Here is a 19,115-nt window from a genome sequence, read left to right as displayed (position 1 = left end):
ATAGAATGCTGAGAATAAGCAGGACAATAAGCAGGACACTTCACGTTCACCCTGAATGCAAAGAATCCATCCAAAACTCTGAGGAATTTTTATCCTTGCCAGCATCAGACTCAAATACGCTTCCCAGCTGCAGCACGTCTTCACACTGCGCCCTCTGCTCCAGTTTAAGTTCCCACCAGACATTAGCTGAGCACTGAGCACCTTCTACTTTACATTACTAAGTTTTTCTGCAGGCTGCTGTAATTTTATTGCCCGTATTCATTTGATGCTGTTCTATTACCCAACCGGTCAGTGCCCTGCTAACACACCAAGGCAACCTCTGCTCAAACCAAACAAATCATTTCACATGCTACCAAATGAGACGCCACCATAGAGCGTGTGTTTCCAAAGACTGTGAAAACGGGCATTTATTTTTAACTTAAAAAACAAGCTGAGGTTAATTTTCTCGCTTAAAAATCACTCACAAAGCATTCTGTGTTGTGATTGAGTTTTTTTTAATTATTTTATTTTGGAAATGAAACCATTGTACATTGTACAAACCATAACTACCGATGGAATAAATAAGTGAAAAATTATACTGCTGTACAACACGCACACACACAAATCATAAGATGGAAAACGATTAGGTACTGAAGGAAACAAAACTCTTTACACCTCCTAACAGGCCCTTAGATAGAAAGAACATCCCAAAACATGACCATGTAACTGTATGAAGATAGCCACCCAAACCCAATATTTTATACTGCCGTGTGGATTTTTTTGTTGTTTTCTAAGTGCCAGCACTTTCTTTTTTTTTTTCTTTTTTTCTTTTTTTAAATTTTTTTTTGGAATGTTTAACAACTGCTTTCCCAAGCATAAAAATTCCAAGGAATAGTTCTGCTATAAAATGTTTGGCTGAGTAAATCACTTATTTGGAAGGCCTTCCCACACGTTCTACAAACTCAGCTAATTTACTTGCTTTGCTTCTAGTTTCTTTTGTTTTTTTTTAATATATATATATATATATTCATGTTTTGTAACTGAAGCCCCAACATTCAGCACTGTAGCAAGGAAGCACTTGTTGAAATCTGCCCTCTTTCTGGAACATCAGCTGTATGAGAACTGTCAGCCATCTTGAAGAAAATCACATCTCTCCTCCTGCTCCACGTCTCAATGCTTTCAATGAAACCTTTTACAGTGAGTTCATCAAACAAGTTTCTGGTAGAGACAGGTCCAAACCGAAAAAAAAAGAACCAAAAAACCCAAACAAAACCAAAATAAACAACGGGATTTCAATCTGGTTTCAAACCTCAGACTGGTTTGAATGCGATGTTCTGGTTTGGTCCCATCTGTACTTTCTGGCATTAAAATGTGTTCAATCACATCCGTTGGCCCATAAATGTTATCAGGCACTTCACTAAGACTAATAACAGTCTTATACACTATTTTGGATTTCTTCATACCAGGTAATGCCAAAGTCTCTTCTCCCAGAGAATGACAATAACTGATCTAAGGAACCCAAAGCTATCTGCTTGTTCAGCTGTCTGTTGTCGCTAGAATCTCTGGTTAAAAATAAAAGTTCTGAATGTATCCTGTGTAAGCTGTAAATGAAACGTTACTATTTTAGAAATAAAGCCTCTAGGAATAGAATTATGATGCCTTGTCTTGTAAGCCCCAGAACAATGAGCAGTTCCGAGCAGAAGCCGCAGGAGAGAAAAGGAAGCTTATAATTAAACCTGTCGATGTCAATAATGCCAATAAATGCTTCTATCTAATGAAAAATTTGAGGTATTTTTAGTGCTATTTATATATTTTATTTCTTCCTAAAGTACAGGAATTAGTTCCTAAACAAAAAAAGCTATTTATTCCCTTGGAAACCTCTACAAAATTAGAATTAAAAACTTGCTGCGATGCACCTGGAGATAGGGATTAGTAAAAACGACTGCTTGTCAAAGGTGGCATCAGATTTGTTTTGCTTTAGCATTAAGGATAATAATAATACAAAAAAAACCCACAAACCAACGGTAAAGCAAAAAATATTTCCAAAGTTTGAATCTTTCTAAATTTGACCATTTCATATATCAATAGAACTTCTCACAAAATATCACTTAAATCTGAATGTAATATACATACAAATCAATCAGCATTGACCAGTTATCCACATTTTAGGCATACATACAAGTCACGAGAGAATTCCACCATTTCATTGCATAATGTTGTGCAAACATAATTTCTGGCTCCTCATTTCCTTATTTTCAGAACATTAAATGGACTTTGTGATCAGACCAGAAATCCCAAAGCCTTATTAGGGAGCACGCTTCTATCACAGGCTGTTTTGCAATCAAATTTTATTCAGTTAAAATCCAAAAAGTTTATTTCAACACAAAGGAAAAGCTGTGAAATTGAGTGTCGTGTGCTGTTTGGAGGTGAATCCTACAAACATCCTATGGAATGCCAGTACTGGCTCCCCCAGCTGCCCTCCCTCTACTCCCTCCCCCAAGTTCCCCATTGTTTTTCATAATAAAGTGGTAATTGCGGACGCAATCCAGTAGTCTAAGTGCAAGCCATTTTCACTATTGGAGAATTCAGAAATAAATAAGCTTGATGAAGAGCTAATTATGAAAATGTATCAACTGGAAGCGATTATTTATTTTTTTCCTTTAAAAAAGTATTTACAGTTCTTAGCTTACAAACTATATGCAACCATTTTCATAGCTGTGAGATCATAGTTTAAATTACAAGCTCCACCTCTCACACACACAAAGTGAAGACAGACTAAGGGCCTGATCCAGCAATACACGTGTGCGCACATGCACATGTGTGTGTGTAAAGAGAATTAAGTGAGAAATAAGTGGTTCCCACTGACACTGAGCAGTTCTAACTGGGCACTCAACCTGAAAGATCAGGCCCCAAAGACGACGCCTTTGCAGATGGTTCTGCACTTCTAAACGCCGCTGATTCGAAGGGAGTTGCACACGCTTAGTGCTTTTCAATTAAGTTCAGCATAAGCACAGTTTGACATAATTGTAAAAGAAGGAACATTTCCATCAATGATGCAGAGATGACAGAAACAACAAGGCTTATTTACAAGACTTGCTGAAAGGAAAAAGAAAAATCCCAAAACCAGTATTAACTTGGAACACAGAAGTAAACATACAGAAATATACAGTGAAATCCAGTTCAGTGAAAATCTCATATCAAAACAGTCCAATTGAAAATAAATTCATTGTGCATCAATCCCTTTGATCCTATTTATATACATAGTGGAACTCTTCTGTAAAGCAAGTTGTACCCAGTACAGAGATCTGGACCTAATACCTAAGTATTTTAACTGTTGTGTTACATTATATATTCAGATCTGGACTATAAATGGTAAACAGATCATGTTAACTTCTGATGAAGTTAAGTATTTAGAAGACCAAATTTACAGTTGCGAATGCCATGCATTCAATAAAAGATCTCCACTATAGCTGCTAAAATAACATATCAAGCTCTTTTCTCTCCTTGGACTCCAAGAGTGAAAATGGCTTCCTGATCGGTATCTGTTAAAATTTAAGCACCAGGGATTTAAGAATTACAAATAAAATAAAACAACCCCTCCCCAACCCTCCAAAAAAAGAAAAGAAAAAACAAAACAAAAAATAAACCAAAAAGCCTTTCTACATGGCATTATACAAACATAGGTCACTTTGCAAAGGAGACAGTTGCAAAACAACTTTTAAAAGTTAAAAGTTAGCACTGTTTTCAGAACACAAGGCACAAAACAAAAGCAGACATCGCGCCAGAACAATGAACTTCACATGAAAGCTAATACTTGACCTGTACCATCCTTAAATATCTTACAATGTTAAATAGAGAAATGAAAAACAAACAAAAAAAATAATACAGCAGCAACATAATCGTAATTTTGACTTTAGAAACAGTGCGTAGACCCCTCCTGAGTTGTTTACTCCAACCATTTCAGAGACAGTAACTTAAAAGTTCTCAATGTTTGTTTCACAGGAAAAAAGTTTTCAGTGTCTGAGAAGTTAAACCTTTGTTAGGCTTTCTTGGATTTTTGCTTGGTAACTTGAAAAGTTAGGAGTTCTGTCCTCATCCAAGAGAAGATGCTTAAGTAAGGTTGTTCTAGAATTAAGCCCACTGATGTACCTTACATAAAAACTGACCAGAAAAATCTATAGTCTAAATCTCTTCAACGTTTTGTTGGGAAGCCTCTACTTTCATCTTTTTAGAAGGTGGCACTCCTTCAGAGTCCTTAATGGCAGGGGGGAAAGAAAAACAATCATGTTATCATTGCATTGAATTTCAGGCACTATAAACATCATACAAGAAGCAAGAAATAATTCCTCAGTGCGTCACTTGTGAAATACAAAGCATCCCTGGACATGAGAATGATGTGACCAAGTCAGTTTTCTTCCACAAATCACTCCTCTACTTACACCTTACTTCAGCTCCTTCACACTTGTATCCTCTACTCAAAAGGACAAATTTCTAGCTCCAGGCTAGATGCCTCAGGGAATGTTCCAGGCAACAGCCTTGATGCACAGTTATACCCAGACTTCCCTCATCTCCACACCTGAGCATAACACACACCACGTGCACATTAATTTGTTCCTGCCGTAGCCAAAGCAACCTCTACAGGACAGAACATGAAACGTTTGGAAAGACCAAGGAAGGCACTGAAATCAGCCAGCCACCCACAAGGAAAACCAATGGTGTGAACAGTGCTCTGTCTGAGGGTCCCAGTGTAAAAGGGCCAATTCCAATAATTTCCTTCTTCCACTTACCTGGATTTTTTTCAGTCAACACGAGAACACCTTGCCTACAGAATCTAAAAAAACCTCATTTTCCTAACTGCTGTATGAGCTTTCTTTGATAGAAAATATTTTACATCTGAACTGTCCTCAAAGTGGTCTTTTCAGTTGGTTAGGCCCAGACCATTTGTTAAGGCTAAATTTTAGTATTTCCATATAAAACTAACACAGCCTGGTACAGGAACATGAAAAGTAAACCAGACCAGTTGTACTACTGCTCAAGTTATCTGAAATGCAAGAAGGCAATCAAATTAACCACACCACCAGGTATAAGTACATCTAATACTCTGTGGCTGCTTTATTGCCACTGCATTAGGAAATGAGCCTAAACATACAACTGGCTTCATTCCATTTGCTTTTTAGTAAAAATGCTCTTTCTCAAATCTTAAGTAATTGGTCTTTTGTGCTTAAGGTTACCTGAGAGTTTTTTGATGCCTCTGTAAGTAAATCGTTTTCTCCAGAGGACTGAATTTCTGCTTTCTCTGAACTATTCATGGAATTTTCCATTGAAGACTGTGAATTCTGTTCATCAGAGGTATCTGAAATTTCAAGAAATTATTATAAACAAAAGCATTCAGCAGGAGATTCCACTCACATGTAGCCATTAATGACAAAATATATCACAACATAAAGATAATGAATTAATTACACACTCTACAATTAAAACCACTCTCTACAGCCACTTTACAAGGCCTTCGCCTTCATGCGACCAGCAGTATACGATTGCTGGAGTCAGTCCCTAGAGGGAGCTAAACTCTCACACACCCTGTAACACAGAACTAAGTCAATGCTACTAGCAAACAAGTTCAAACAAACTTTGCAAAGGCTTGAATGAATGCAAGGAAAATTACTTTGAACCAGAAGTAAGAAGCAAACTCAGAAAAAGGCTCAATTGTGATCATCAGTGGATCCCAAACTGTGCAGCTACACCAGCAAGGGGTGGTGAGGTTTTATTGGTCATCACTTCTCCTTTTGTTTTACAGTAAAGGGCTTGGGAACTAATCCAGAGAACTTAGTATGATTTTCTTTGAATCTAAATTTAGTCAGAGGAGCATGTATGCTACATGGCATCTTCACACAAACAAGTTCAGGCAGTATCAGACCTAGGAATAAACCTTCACACTTTACTATATCACGAACATTCTTGTTGAGATATTCTTCAAAGGATTCTGCTTTATTCCTGTTTGGTGACGATTCAGTTGTCAAAATTTAACCCCCATTAATGATGACAACTTCAACATAATCATTCCAGTTCCAAGCTGTAAATTTAAATTGGTTTGTGGATCTTCCAAGCTAAGAACTTAATCAGGAAGGCATAATTTAATTGCTTTGCTATAGGAAGAATTCTGCAACTAAATAATTAGAATGGCATTAAGGACTTATTTTCCTTTTTACAATGGGATAAAGACACTTATCTTCCACAGATTATAAACACAGAACACATTTCAATTACCCATATACCACTTAAAGTGTGAGGTTCACAACAATCACTTAATCCACGCACATTTTTTATCTGTGTACAGATGTAGCTTTTAGAAAATGAGGGCAGAATTCAGAACTAGATTTTTAATCTAGCAATGCTAAGAGGCTTCCATTTCAGTTTACACAATTAAAAATTAAATTCAATTTAAAATATCTCACCTCCACTTTACTTTCACACTGGGTAATGAACATTTCTACACCTACAAAAGCAACTATTTCTAGCGTTTGTGTGATTAAATGGCAACAGTCACTTTTTAAAAGATTATTACTCAGTCCTTAAAACAGACAAGCAAATAAAGAATACCACACTAAAGGGTAACAGTTCTTGCTGGCTCTGAGGATGCTCTTTCAGCTTACCTTCTGAACCAGGTTGCTCCTTTGCTTCTGACTGAGTTTCATCAGACTTTACTTCAGTGCCATCTGCTTGTGTTGCCAAATTCTGTTCTGGTGCTGGACTTGAATTGCTACTGTTTTCTTGTTTTATTGGAGAAGCATCAGCTATTGAACTCTGGTTGCTATTGTCATCTGTTAACAGAAGAGATTTAAACAGGAAAGTCCAATTTGACAAGATCTGAATAAAAAAACCAACATAATTGCTCCTTTTTAATTTGTTTTTCCTGTAATATCTTGATAATGTAGGATATAATCTAGCTTGTTGGAGACCAAGTACAGCAGCATTTACAATAACACCAGGCTTACTCCATACCATCACAACTTCTGCTCTTGCAGCACATGCCGTAATTACATGAGTTTTCTAAATGCTGTAAATAATATTATACAATAAAACTGAGAATGTTTCTGACAGTGGTTTAAACACCTCAGCTAATACTTTATAGACAGCAGTGAAGCTTGCTGTAATCTTTAAACCAGTCTAACTGGGGGAACTGAGACAGAAGCCCCAATCCCCAAAGAGAAGTAACTCAGCAAAATATTAATTTAATTACTAGCATGTAAGGGGATCCATCTCCCTCTGCATCTGTACAATCATTACATCCAAAGGACTTCAGAAACACATAGCCAGTGATGGACCATCTCTTGTCAGAACAGCTTGAAGATTAAGCTTACAGTGAAACTGTACAATATGGGTTAAAAACATAATATAAAATGATATAAAACAAGTATTATATTCACTTCATCGATGTGGGTAAAAGGCTTAAGAATATTAAATTATTAAATTAGAAGTTTGCTACGTGGATGAAAAATTAATCCAGTATGTGAATAATGTACTCAGTCCTTTAATCACAAGACCACACTCACTGCAAACACTGCAGAAACGAATCAAGTAGCAATAAAAATGCAAATAAAGCTGAAGAGAAAAAATTACATCCCACCAAAACACGATCCTCTCTTATCAGCTCAAATAGTCCTGCATTCTCAACCATAATTGCTATCCAAACACCTAGAAAGTAAAAAATTAAAACAGAGCTGTGCATGCTCCTTCGTAATAAATATCACACTAACACTCAACAAGTTCCAGTTTTTTTGTTTGTTTGTTTTTTAAACTGATTTAATACTGTCTGACTGGGAAGGAAAAACATTTTCTTAATTTCATCAAGTCAAGGCAGAAGGAAGATGCAGGAGAAGCACAGCTTGCTCTCACGACTCTCACTGAATTTTTCTGCTCTGACTCACTTCTTCCCTTTAAACAAGTACAAAACCTCTACAAACAGTGGTAGGTGCCACTGAGGCTTTGGGGGTCTTCCTGTTCCGCAAGCAGCAAGCTCGACAGTTACTTACTCAACGTAAGTAAGATAATAACTTTTGGATAGTAGATATCGACATTTTTATTTTCACATATAGCTCCACTAACAATACTTTCCTCCATGTACAAAGACCCTAAAAAAGGCATTTAAACAACTGTTGGTACATCCACAGAACAGAAATCCAAAGTAGTGAGCAAACATCTGATGCCATTCTCACTTTGATCCAAACTGAGTAATGGAGGATGTCACACCATTAGCTTACACTTCCACAGCAGTGTAATAGGGTAATTTGTGCTGACCTTCTCCCACTCACCATGCATGTCCATCATCCCTGGGGAGGAGCTGTTCTCTGGAGTGGTCACTTCAGAGCCACATTTTTCATCTTTGCCTTTTTTCTTATTCTTGTTTTTCTGAAAAACAAAAGGTACCACAAACAAATGACAAAGTCACCATGAAGAAAACAAAATACAAAAAAAAAAAACAACCCCACAAGAACAGAATAGTGACAACAAGAGAAGTCCAAAAAACAGTTCAAGTATGAAGCCCTTCCCACTCAATACTTCTGTAAGCAACTCACTTCAAGGGAGAAACAAACCAAGGAGATAAGCACTGATTATATCAATAATGCATCAGTCCTAGTAATCACAGGGCTGGTTCTTTTAATTGTACTCTTCATGACACAAAACACCAGAGGACAAAGGTTTGTATCCAAACATTCTAGCAGCAGTCTTTTTTTTTTTTTTTCCCCTTTTAATCTTTAAACCACTGCACTATTTTTGTAAAAAATAAATAAAAAGTACAACAGTTTTCAATACTACCCCTCCTCCTGTCAGCTGAGAATCAGAGGCACAATGATTGAATGGCTTGCTGAAACCCATTTAAAGAACTAGGGAGATGCCAGGGGGTAACTCTGAAACCAACTATAGAAGCAAGGTCAAAAGAATCTCTGCAATACTGGGAAAATGAAGAGCACTGATGAGGGGCAGGGCTGAACATTCACGAGCTACCTGATTTCTGACTGCTTAACTCTGCTTACTGTATGGGTTATGCATATTAGCACACTGCTATCAAAGTCAGTGCCTGCCCCCTTCAGATTAGGAGGCTTTAGAGCACAACCAGATAACAGGAATGTGTTCATAACAGGAATGATAACAGATTTAGAATTTCAGCGCTGAAGAGGAGGCTTTTACCTTTCTCAAAGACCTATGCTGCAGAAACCTCCTCCTTCTCTATATCTAACGCTGTTTCTTCATTAAAATTCAACAATGGATTAAGAAAAATCAGATTGGCCTAAAACAGAGAGCATATGCAATATAGTCCTACATGAACAATAGGTCACAACAGGCTCATGACCAAACAACAGTACGAATTGCAAGCATTAAAACAAAGGAAGAGACACTGGCATCCATCACGTGGAAAATGTGCGTCTGCTAAGGGATGCAGCATTTTCAATTAAGAGGTGACGTAATCAGTCTCACAGGAGAAAGAGCCAGCTGCACTGCTTTGGGGGGATCCTGCGAGCCTGCTCAGAAGACAATTAAAAGCCTAACTGTAGGAAGACCACTCACCAACCTATGCATTTGGTTAAGACAACATTCTCCAACAAGGAAAGGAAATAAAATCAAACAGTCTAAGACTGAAGAAGAAATTCAGCAAGTGAGATCGGGAAAGATTTTTCCCTTTACATCACATAGACTACTAGGCTTTCTTAATTGCTTTATTAATTCAGAGAGAGCAAATGAAAGAGAGTATAATCTAGGTCCTAATACATGAAATAGAGGTGAAACCACACGGACTTCTTTATCCTTGCAAAATGGAAGTTCAGAAGGGAAGATCTCTCCCAGCTTTTCTGAAGGTAAAAGGACACATTTGACACAGGAGAAGTACTGAGAAATTACTGAGCAATTTAAGCTGAAAGGCAGGTTTGGGGAGTTGTTTGTTTAAAAAAGTTGAACCATCCATAACAGCCTTCAAAGCTAGTTGAAGGACAGAGCTTAATTTGTTTGAAGAATGACAAAGTGACTTCAGAGCAACATGTGAATGTGAACATGTGAATTGGGGGGGGGGGGGCTGAAGATACCCTGACAACACGCTGTGAACTGCCTCCTTTCCCTTCAAGTATCAAGGGGAAAGAGGGACAATGTAACTGATGTCTTCCTTTTATCCCCACACCCATCAATCATTATGCTGAAGACCGGTCCAAAATCAGTTTCAAGACAACTATGTAACAGTTATCTGAGAACTGATACAAATTGACTCTGAACACTGGCCACCCAATGAACCATCACTATCACTTTCTGCAGAGTACAACATTGTCTCTAGAGCTATTCCAAGGAGAGGCTTGGGAGATCCACACTAGATTTGGTTTAGAGGCTCAAAGAACAGACAGCATCTTTGGTTCAGCTTTCTCTAAGCAGGAGTCTCTACACCTTGAAGAATGCAAGCCATCTGCAGGATACTTACATCATCGACCTTGGGCTCTGTTACTGGGACCCATTTGTAAATCCGTAGGGACGTGTCGCCAACTGTCACCCACTTCTTCTCCCTATAAAATTACAATACAGGAGAAGTTAAAATTCGTATTCAAAACGAAGCGATCTACTATTGTAAGTTGTCAAGGATTTAAATAGGCTAGTAAGTAGGATGATCTCTATTACATCGTCTTTAGAACTGCATTTTGCAAATTGTTCTTTGCATTTCAAACATTTGTTCGAGCACTGCTAACCTCCGGATTTCTGAGGGCTGTTACTTGACTAAGTGAGTAACTGCAGTAGCAGTAATAACATCGGGATTAATGATACAGCTAGGAAGAACAGCTAATGAAAATGTAGATTTAACACTTAGAATTTTCACTTAAGGTTCCAGAGAGAAGAAGAGGTTTTAGACAGATCAGTGTGTTCTGATTGTCATGAAGCTGTTTAATGGTATTTAAAAAAAATAAATGCATTTTGATCATTTGAGGTTTCTTTCAGGGTAGAAATGTGCTGCTAGCAGTTTAACAATCACTCAACACTCCTGTCAGACAACTCTGAAATCCTGGCCTTAGAACCGACAGCCCTGCTGGTACCGCTATGTGCTGTGATGCAGAATTCAGACTCAGGAAAGCCTGGCTTTCTCGGATAGGGAAGGCTGAGAGCACTATCAGGGGGACATGCATAACCTACAGCGCTCTGCAGACCCCTGCCAGCCAGCCATGAAGCCATAACACTGACAAACTGCAAAGGAAACGTGGCCGGGGGGTGTCACTACATTAGAGGGTCACACAGACACAGAGTGCAGAGATGGAATGGATGCTGAGCGCTTTGTTACAGGAGGAAATTCCTTGAGGTCTTTGCATGAGATTGCATTAAAGGAAGGTTCAGAATGCCAGATAAATTTCATCACATTTCTGTGATCAGTTTTCAGGTCACAGATCACCACTGCTGCTTCCTGGGTTTGCAACAGAGCTCTGCAAATGGATCGATCAAAAGTTAACAACAAGGACTAATTCCCTTCAATATTCAGGAACGTTTGGAATTAATTTGGCATGAGATCTCAAGCATTTTTATTTCATTTTTAAAAACACACTTAAATTAGCTTTATAATTCTGGAAGGTACAGATTAAAATAATAAAGTACTTTGCAGGATGGGAGAAGCTGGATGTGACTCCAAATACATTATGTGATATCTCCATCTTTAGAAAGGGCTTCCAGCATCTAAAGCAGCCACACTGTACAAATGTCACAAACATCCTCCTTACTATTTGTTTAAGCTATGAAAGCCAATCTTATTTGTTTTCCCTCTAGAGGAGACACTTCCCTGTTTAAGAAAAGAGAAGCTATAAGTGGCAATTTGATACATTTTGGAACTGTCCACAAGGATATTTTAATCAGTGCACAGAACTATTTCAGATCCATTTCTTTCCCACTGTTCTTTCTAGAGCAGCTTTTCCTCTGTGTGTTTAGATACATCCATTTATGTACGCTAGATGGCTGAAGTATGTCAAGAAACAATTATAGGAATCTGGAGCTGTACTGCTTGGGGTGATGGAAATGACAGTGGAGATGAGAGCACGTCAGAAATGAGAGCATACTTAAGACATGGTCATGATCTACATCTTTTAAGAATACAAGTCAAACTAAACTCATTTCTAGTTTGGAAAACCTTTGAAATCATGGAAATAAAACCATCTGGGCTTTTGGTTTGGGTGTAGGGTGAGTAAATATTTTGGGTGAACAAATATTTCTGTTTTTTTTTTTTATATCAAGATTTTAGCCTTTTCCTACAGCAAAACATTACTTAGAGATGCTGCACTGGAAAACCAAAAGTAAGATACCTGTTAGCATCTCAAAGCAGCCTCACACAGCATCTTCACTGGACAGACTGTAGAACACAGGAGGAAACCTATATTAGTAACTTTTCCTTCTAGTATTTAAGTTAGCCCTGACATTTTAATTCTTCTGAGCTTCTAAACACCACTGTAAGTTCTGATAACCTTCAGCTACAGGGATTTAATTTTTTTTTTTCCTGATTTCAATACATAGTACTTCAGACAACAATGGGAATAGGGATATTCTGTGATGGAAATACACCAACATCCCTGTCCTGCAAACACGGTTAAAAAGAAGAGCAGACATCAAACTGCTGTTATTCAAATACTTTACACATGTGAGCATTTGCAGCATTGTCAGTTTAAGACCAGGAAAGTACTAATAGAGAAAAAGATGGCTGCACAAACACAGGTCTGTTAACAAATAAATGTAATGACTTTCAGACATTTAAGATCAACAGCATCAACTCCAGAATTTAAGACGTGTATCGCGAACACAAAGCTGAGGTTATTAGCTGTAGTATTTACAGAAGAATCAACACAAAAATCACAAACTCCTCCCCCGCCACCCAACCAGTCCTACTCTGAACCCTCAGCTTTTATTTTTGGTATAAAGTCACCACTGCTGAGCAGGGATGCTGCTTTTTATTTCTTTAGAGCTGACAATTTCTTTACGCTGCCTACAAACACTGAAGTTTGCCGAGCACTGCCCAAACCACTAAATATTCTCACAGACCAATTGCTGGAGTGGAACCGTGGAATTCGTGAGCTCCTGTCCCCTTTCTGCTGGGAAAGCCCAAGTAGCTTCTGCTCATGGCTTCCTGTCTGCAACACCCATCTGCTGCTGAATCCATTTATCCTGAAATACTGCCCAGAACTGCACCTGCTGATGCTGTTTCACCTTTGGTAGGCAGTCACTGGGTTGGAATTTCTATGGCTCTGTACTCTGTTACAGAGATTGATCCACACACTGAGCAGTGGACTGGAAGAGATGAAAGCTCACCATCAGGCTGACAGCGAACCAGGCTAAAATTCTCAATTTCACTTGTCCACATCTACCCAACAAACTCCACAGTTTCATTATATATCCAAAAAAAAACCCACATTTTTCTCCCTGGTTTAACAACTTCTGTTTGTCCATGACTGACTCAAACACAAACCCAATGGAAATGGTATAAGCTGAAATACATACTACAATTTACTTTGCTTTAATCTTCCACACTGAAAAGTATCTTAAACATTTTACAGTCAATGCAGAAACTAGATTATGCAACAGAAACAAAACCCATATGTGTATCTGAAATCGTGTTAAAGCATTTTTAAATTCTGAACCATATCTGCAAAGCATTTTAAGGACAGCCAAGGATACATAGGGAAGCATTAATATCAACACTTATTTTGTGTTATGCCCAAGGCATGTAAATACCTAGAAGCTATATAATTATACACTCATTTTCCCATTTCAAATAGCCCAAGACACTTAAATGTATTTATATTTTGTTTATTAACACTAAAGCTCCAAAATTGAGTATAAATGCCATGTATAAAAGTAATGTGGTGAGCAAACACGGCAGTGTATATTACACTCATACATAAAGTGTCAAGGCAGCTTTTGCAGCAGCGACGAGCGCTAGAAACATTTGATGGCACAGAAACAGAAAGCCTCTGCTGCCAATATAGCATCATTCAAGAAAGGGCTTTCACACTTGTTTGGCTTTTTACGGTGACTACCATTTATCACGGATTTGCATTTACACGAGGATTTGCTCCCACATACCCCATCTTCTGTTGATGACCATGAAGTGACGTCATAATGCTGAATTTATCACATCACACTCACTTGCATTGCAACAGAGTTTGGTGAAAATCACAGAATTATGACCTCCCTGTGGGATCAAGCAAAGGAGAAAGGGGGATGGGAAAGAAAATGCCATTATTATACACACAAAGTGCTGTCAGACGCACAAATAAAGGTGTTTTTGAAATGGAGGCTTGCTTTCAGAGCATGCCTATCTCTATGTAGATGTTCGTCCAGCGACTAACATGAAGTACCCCAAATACACGAGGTGTTTCTTGACCATGCTGCAAATACAATAAAGTGTAAAGTAGTGTGAGTGGACACACACTAATGGTCAAACACTAACAGCCAGGGGCCCCTTCTCTCCAACTGTAGCCGAGCATGCTGCAGTAGCAGCCTCCAACTTGTACATGCTGGCACGTTTTTAAGAGTTCTGTTGAGCTCCACGTCGTAGCACGCAGCCTTCCTTGCAGTCACGAGAAACACAGTTTACTCTACCTTATACATACATCCAACTTGCACTAAAGTCAGCGAGCACATTCTGGCTCAAAAAGAAATAACCATGAGCCAGAAAATTCATATTGTATTTAATCCATGGTAACTGTGTTTGGAATGCTACGGGACTTCAGAACAGTTCCCTCACACACACCGGGTATTTTTATTTCAGCTGCCACCAGGCAAACCGCAGCCTTTGCAGGCAGCCACGCAGCCATTACAGCCTGGCTAATGGGACAACCTGGCAGCAGCATCCTCTCCAAAGACATCACACCAAGAAGTTCTGTACCCTGACTACTTTTTGTAGGGAAAAATCTATTTTAAGAAGGAAGCAAGGGCAGGACAATCTGCAGAAGCTCCTTTGCAGAGCATTACATACCGCTTAAAATATTTTAGCAAGCCTGAATGGAGGCAGCAAGTGGACAGCCACAGTCCAGAAGTTCTACTTTAGCCAACAACATTGAGAGATCCCAACCAACACCACCAGGTCACATCATCTCATGGGCTGTGGTTACTAACAGATGAGGGCACAGTACTTTTTACCCCTCTCTTGTTGAGAACTATTTAGAATCCACACATACCTGCCAACCTCTAGAACAAAAATAACCCTGTATCTTTTACAACTCACATCGTTACATTTATTCTCAGTTCTTCTTCCAGCCAGACTGAAAGAAATATAAGTATGGTTAAAAAGAAAGTTCAAAAACTCCCTTAGTTATGAAGATTTAGCACTGCCGCCACAGAAATGCAACACAGCCATGTACTCTGTAAGACACGTGCTAGATGTTTTCTAAAATAGAAGCTCATTCACGGGAGTGGATTAAACAAAGGAGATAAGGCTGCATTAATCTCAAGATAAAATCCTAACAACTTCACTGTTTACTACTCTCAGCCAAGCTGCAGTAACACCAGAAGCACCAGCTCTCTACCAACACGTGAAGTCAGGCTGCCTGCATTGAAGGGCAGAGAAACTGTCTAAGAATACAATATATATTTTCCAAAGAATGGAGCCTGCACTGATGGAAAGCAACTTCCCACGTGCCCATACAGAGATGTGGCAACAGGAGCACACAGCAGCGCTGCAAAGCGAGGCTGCCACACACCTTCCCATGTCAATAAAGCAGGGCAACACGCACTGGAGCCATTCAACATTCACAATATGCACGACCTGACTCTGCTCCTGTTTGGTACAGGAACGCAGCGCTCCAAGTGCACTGTCCCAGAAAACTCTGTTGTATGCAAGGTATTTTAATCTTCAGCGGCTGCATCTCCACAGAAGAGCTGTGGATGGCAACAAATTGCTCCCATTAAGCAAATGAAAACACACACTTGAAATTGCCTATGTGGCTCCTCTCAAGATGCAGGAATTCCTAGCGCATACAGTTCAGTTTCACAGCCCCAGCCTTCTCAAAACACTTAAACCACAGAACGCTGGATTTCTCTGGCTAAATTCCCCACTGCTCTTGACTGCAGGTGGGGGGGAATCATGAGATTCACCATCAAACCACGACTGCCTTAACAAATAGGAAAAATGGTTCAAGGAAATACTTGTGAGATGCACACACCAAAAGCCACATGAATAGTTCTGACCATACTCAGAAGTAACGTCGTATGATTCCGTACAGCAACCCTTGAAACTGCACATGTCCAACCTATTAGATTCATGTTTTTGCTGCCGTCTTTCTGTTTTAATAGAAGTTTTGCTACTTAGATACATTAACTACATTATATTATTTGGGGGCCAAGACAATTCCTCTTCACCCCACACAGCTCAGGTAACCCCAAAGCTTAGACACTCATGCTTAAAGCGAGGTGGCTCTGGTGGGGGTTAAAGTGTACAAAACCTGTTTGTGCCATAAGATTTGTTTTACAGGTGAAGCTGTAGCAACTGATTTGATGGCAGAGCGCCCTCCCCAAGGGAAAAAGAACCAGACAATCCATTGAATGATCAAGCTCCTGCCTCTGCTCCTCTCCAACATCCACAAAGCAGGACTTGGAGGAGGACTCCTTTCATGAATGAAATACCTACAGCCAAAATAGTACAGTCCCACACAGCCAACAACGTGTGATCAGAAGCACTGCCTCATCGCTGTACAGCGCTGCAACCCTTCAAAGCTGACCCAGCAGTAAGCAAACAGCACTTAAAAACAGTGGCAGAGTAGAAGATAGTTCCTGAACACGACTGAGCTGCACTGCACAGCGGTTCTCTGCAATCCCCATCCCGTGCCCGGCATTATCAGGCACACGTTGTGTCCTTTGTGCAGCTCCGGCCAACTGGCCCATTTGTGGGCTCAAGAAGCAACAAATCCATGCCTCCAGAATATGCAAACATGCCTATTTCTGTTATTTTTAACAAAACCAAAGTGTCCACTGCAACAGTAACACTCCTTATTTTGTCAGGTCCAAAGACTTTCTGTGGGTTTCAAACATTTCAACCTATTCAAAGCTCCACAAAAGACACAAAGACTCCAACTAGGCGGAGAAAGAGGTTCGGTGTGGCACTGCTCCTTATCCCACCTGAAAACACGGCAACAACTGCGTGACCGCATTGTTCCAACACCTCGTGTTGTTTCCCACAATACGAGCAGAAAGAAAAAAGAAAAGACAAAAGGAGAAAATAGCCCAAACAGGCTGCAGGCCTAAAAGTGCTCTGATCCGCCAGGGGTGCAGCTTTAACACACAACAAGACAAACCCGGGCTGCACTTATTCTCTCCACACGGTGTAACGTGGAGAAGCGCCCGCGAAGCTCCACAAGTTGGCGGGTTAGCTCGGAAAGTTGCGAGGTTAAGGAATAGGTGGGAATTAAGAACGGGCGGCTGGAGTTTCACAGCGGGGCTGGGAACGGGGCTGGATAAGAAAGACGCTCCCGTGAGGGGCAGCTCCACACACAGCTCCACACACACACAGCCCGCCGCCCTCCGCAGGGCCCGCTTCAGGGGCTCCGGGGGCGCTGGGGGCTCCGGGCCGGGGTTCGGCCGCACAATGGAGCCGCCTCTCGCCCTCACACGCCGCCGCCTCCGTGTGACGGGCAGCGGCGAAATGGCTTCTGGGTGCCGCCGCTCCCCGCCCCCCGCTGCCGCCAGCCGGGCTCGGGGCCCCGCGGGGCGCTGCGGAGGGGCAGGGGGGGCGGCTCGGAGGTCCCGTCGCGGCGCGGCCCGCTCACCATTTGCGCACTTTCTCGATGGCCGCCATCACCCGCTTGATATCATCCTTCGCCCGGCTCCGGGTCTCGGCCCGCACCGACCGGCCCGACATGCTGCTGGGGCTGTGGGGAGGGAGGGGAGGGGCAGGGCGGCGGCCTCAGCGGCGGGAATGCAGCGCTCGGCGCGGCTCGCGGCGTCCGTCCCTCCGTCCTGCCCGCACGCACAATGCTCCCACGGCTCGGATCGCTTCGGCTCCGCTCGGCTCCGCTCGGCTCCGTTCGGCTCCGCTCGGCTCCGCTCGGCTCCGTTCGGCTCCGCCCGCCCGCCGGGCCCGCACGCTGCGCACGCGCAATCCGCTCCGCCGCTGGCAGCCCGCGCGCGCGCAAGACGGGAGGGGCGCTGTGAGGAGATCCGGCCATGGCGGCTTTGTTGGCGGCTTCGTGTGAGGAGAAACATCTGCTGGGATGCCCGGTGTGTGCCCACCGTGTGGTTGGACACCAGAGAGCTGAACCCCTGCGCCTCTGCTCCTATGCCAGCAGCCACAGGCCGCCATGGGGCCTCCACACAGCCCCCTCCAAGCTGAGTGAACCCACGACCTTCATCTTCACCTCAGTGCACCCTCCTCCTCACACAGCTGTGCACCACAGACCCACTGTACACCGAGCATCCATCCTGCTGGACCTAATAAAGCAACACACCTCACTGTGCTAATTACACAACCACAGACACTTCCAGAGCGAAGCAGTGATCTCTGTTTAAAAAACATTGGAACGCTTTTGGAGGGCCCACATTATTATTCAAATTGATGCTGAGGATGATGTAAAGAAGGAAGCGTGTTCAACAGCACTTCACTGATCTTTCCACGGCAACTCGTGTCAGCCTCATTATGCTGTTTATACAAACACTGGGAGATGCTGTCCCATTGGTATTACGCTGCTAATTAGAGCTGCTGCTTTCAGAAGGGAAAACAAAGTTTTAAAGGCCAAAATAGAAAACTGGTTTTAATGTATCTCACAGTGCTCTTTGCTGGCAGCTTTGTCTGCGCAGTAAAAATCTGTTCTAGCATCTTGCACAGAACATTTACCAGTATATATAATCAATACTTCTGCATTGCTTTATTTTTTTGCTGTTGGGTGTTAAGAATGAATACCCCTCTTTGAGTAATGGAAATAGACTGCATTTGGTGTAAGCCCACCTGAAAAGAATACTAGGATGGCCCTAGCTGGGTGATCCATGCAAACAGACAGCGTACCAACCACTGTGCCATGCCTTACAGCTACATCCCCTGCAGACTGATGTCCTCCTGAGTGAACTAAGGACTTTAGAACAGAGCTTTCATGCAGCTTTCTGCAAAGATCCTTTCTGGAAAGCACCGTGTTTACCCAGGCCAC

At 41.3% G+C, this 19,115-nt stretch overlaps 1 protein-coding gene across 7 annotated transcripts; it reads right to left on the bottom strand.

Moving 5' to 3' along the window:
- Window positions 1-475: 475 nt before the first annotated feature.
- On the bottom strand, window positions 476-18,450 carry BCL7A (BAF chromatin remodeling complex subunit BCL7A). Of its 7 annotated transcripts, XM_085555798.1 has the most exons (8): window positions 17,745-17,980; window positions 14,065-14,173; window positions 12,294-12,340; window positions 10,442-10,523; window positions 8,292-8,388; window positions 6,633-6,800; window positions 5,211-5,332; window positions 476-4,233 (listed from the first exon to the last, which is right to left on the bottom strand). In XM_085555798.1, the coding sequence occupies exons 5-8, from the start codon at window positions 8,305-8,307 to the stop codon at window positions 4,162-4,164; spliced, it is 378 nt and encodes a 125-aa protein (XP_085411924.1). In that variant the 5' UTR covers window positions 8,308-8,388; window positions 10,442-10,523; window positions 12,294-12,340; window positions 14,065-14,173; window positions 17,745-17,980; the 3' UTR covers window positions 476-4,161. The 7 variants fall into 7 exon arrangements, 5 of the variants coding, with proteins under 5 accessions (XP_085411924.1, XP_085411921.1, XP_085411923.1 ...); XM_085555795.1 differs by lacking the exon at window positions 12,294-12,340; XM_085555797.1 differs by lacking the exon at window positions 14,065-14,173.
- Window positions 18,451-19,115: the final 665 nt, after the last annotated feature.

The sequence above is a fragment of the Coturnix japonica genome, chromosome 9, assembly GCF_054131305.1.
Source record: "Coturnix japonica strain WE chromosome 9, WE-NBRP24, whole genome shotgun sequence".
Classification (NCBI taxonomy): Eukaryota; Metazoa; Chordata; class Aves; order Galliformes; family Phasianidae; genus Coturnix; species Coturnix japonica.
This window is presented reverse-complemented; position numbering and strand designations above follow the sequence as displayed.

What these genes read in the sequence shown, in the direction of transcription:
- BCL7A (XM_015878025.3), bottom strand. Translation starts at nt 17,836, where the DNA reads ATGTCGGGCCGGTCGGTGCGGGCCGAGACCCGGAGCCGGGCGAAGGAT. An exon ending in CAGAGCCCAAGGTCGATGAT is followed by an intron (nt 8,389 to 10,441) that starts GTAAGTATCCTG and finishes TTTGTTTTTCAG; the next exon opens with AAAAACAAGAATAAGAAAAA. An exon ending in AGGGATGATGGACATGCATG is followed by an intron (nt 6,801 to 8,291) that starts GTGAGTGGGAGA and finishes TTCTGTTAACAG; the next exon opens with ATGACAATAGCAACCAGAGT.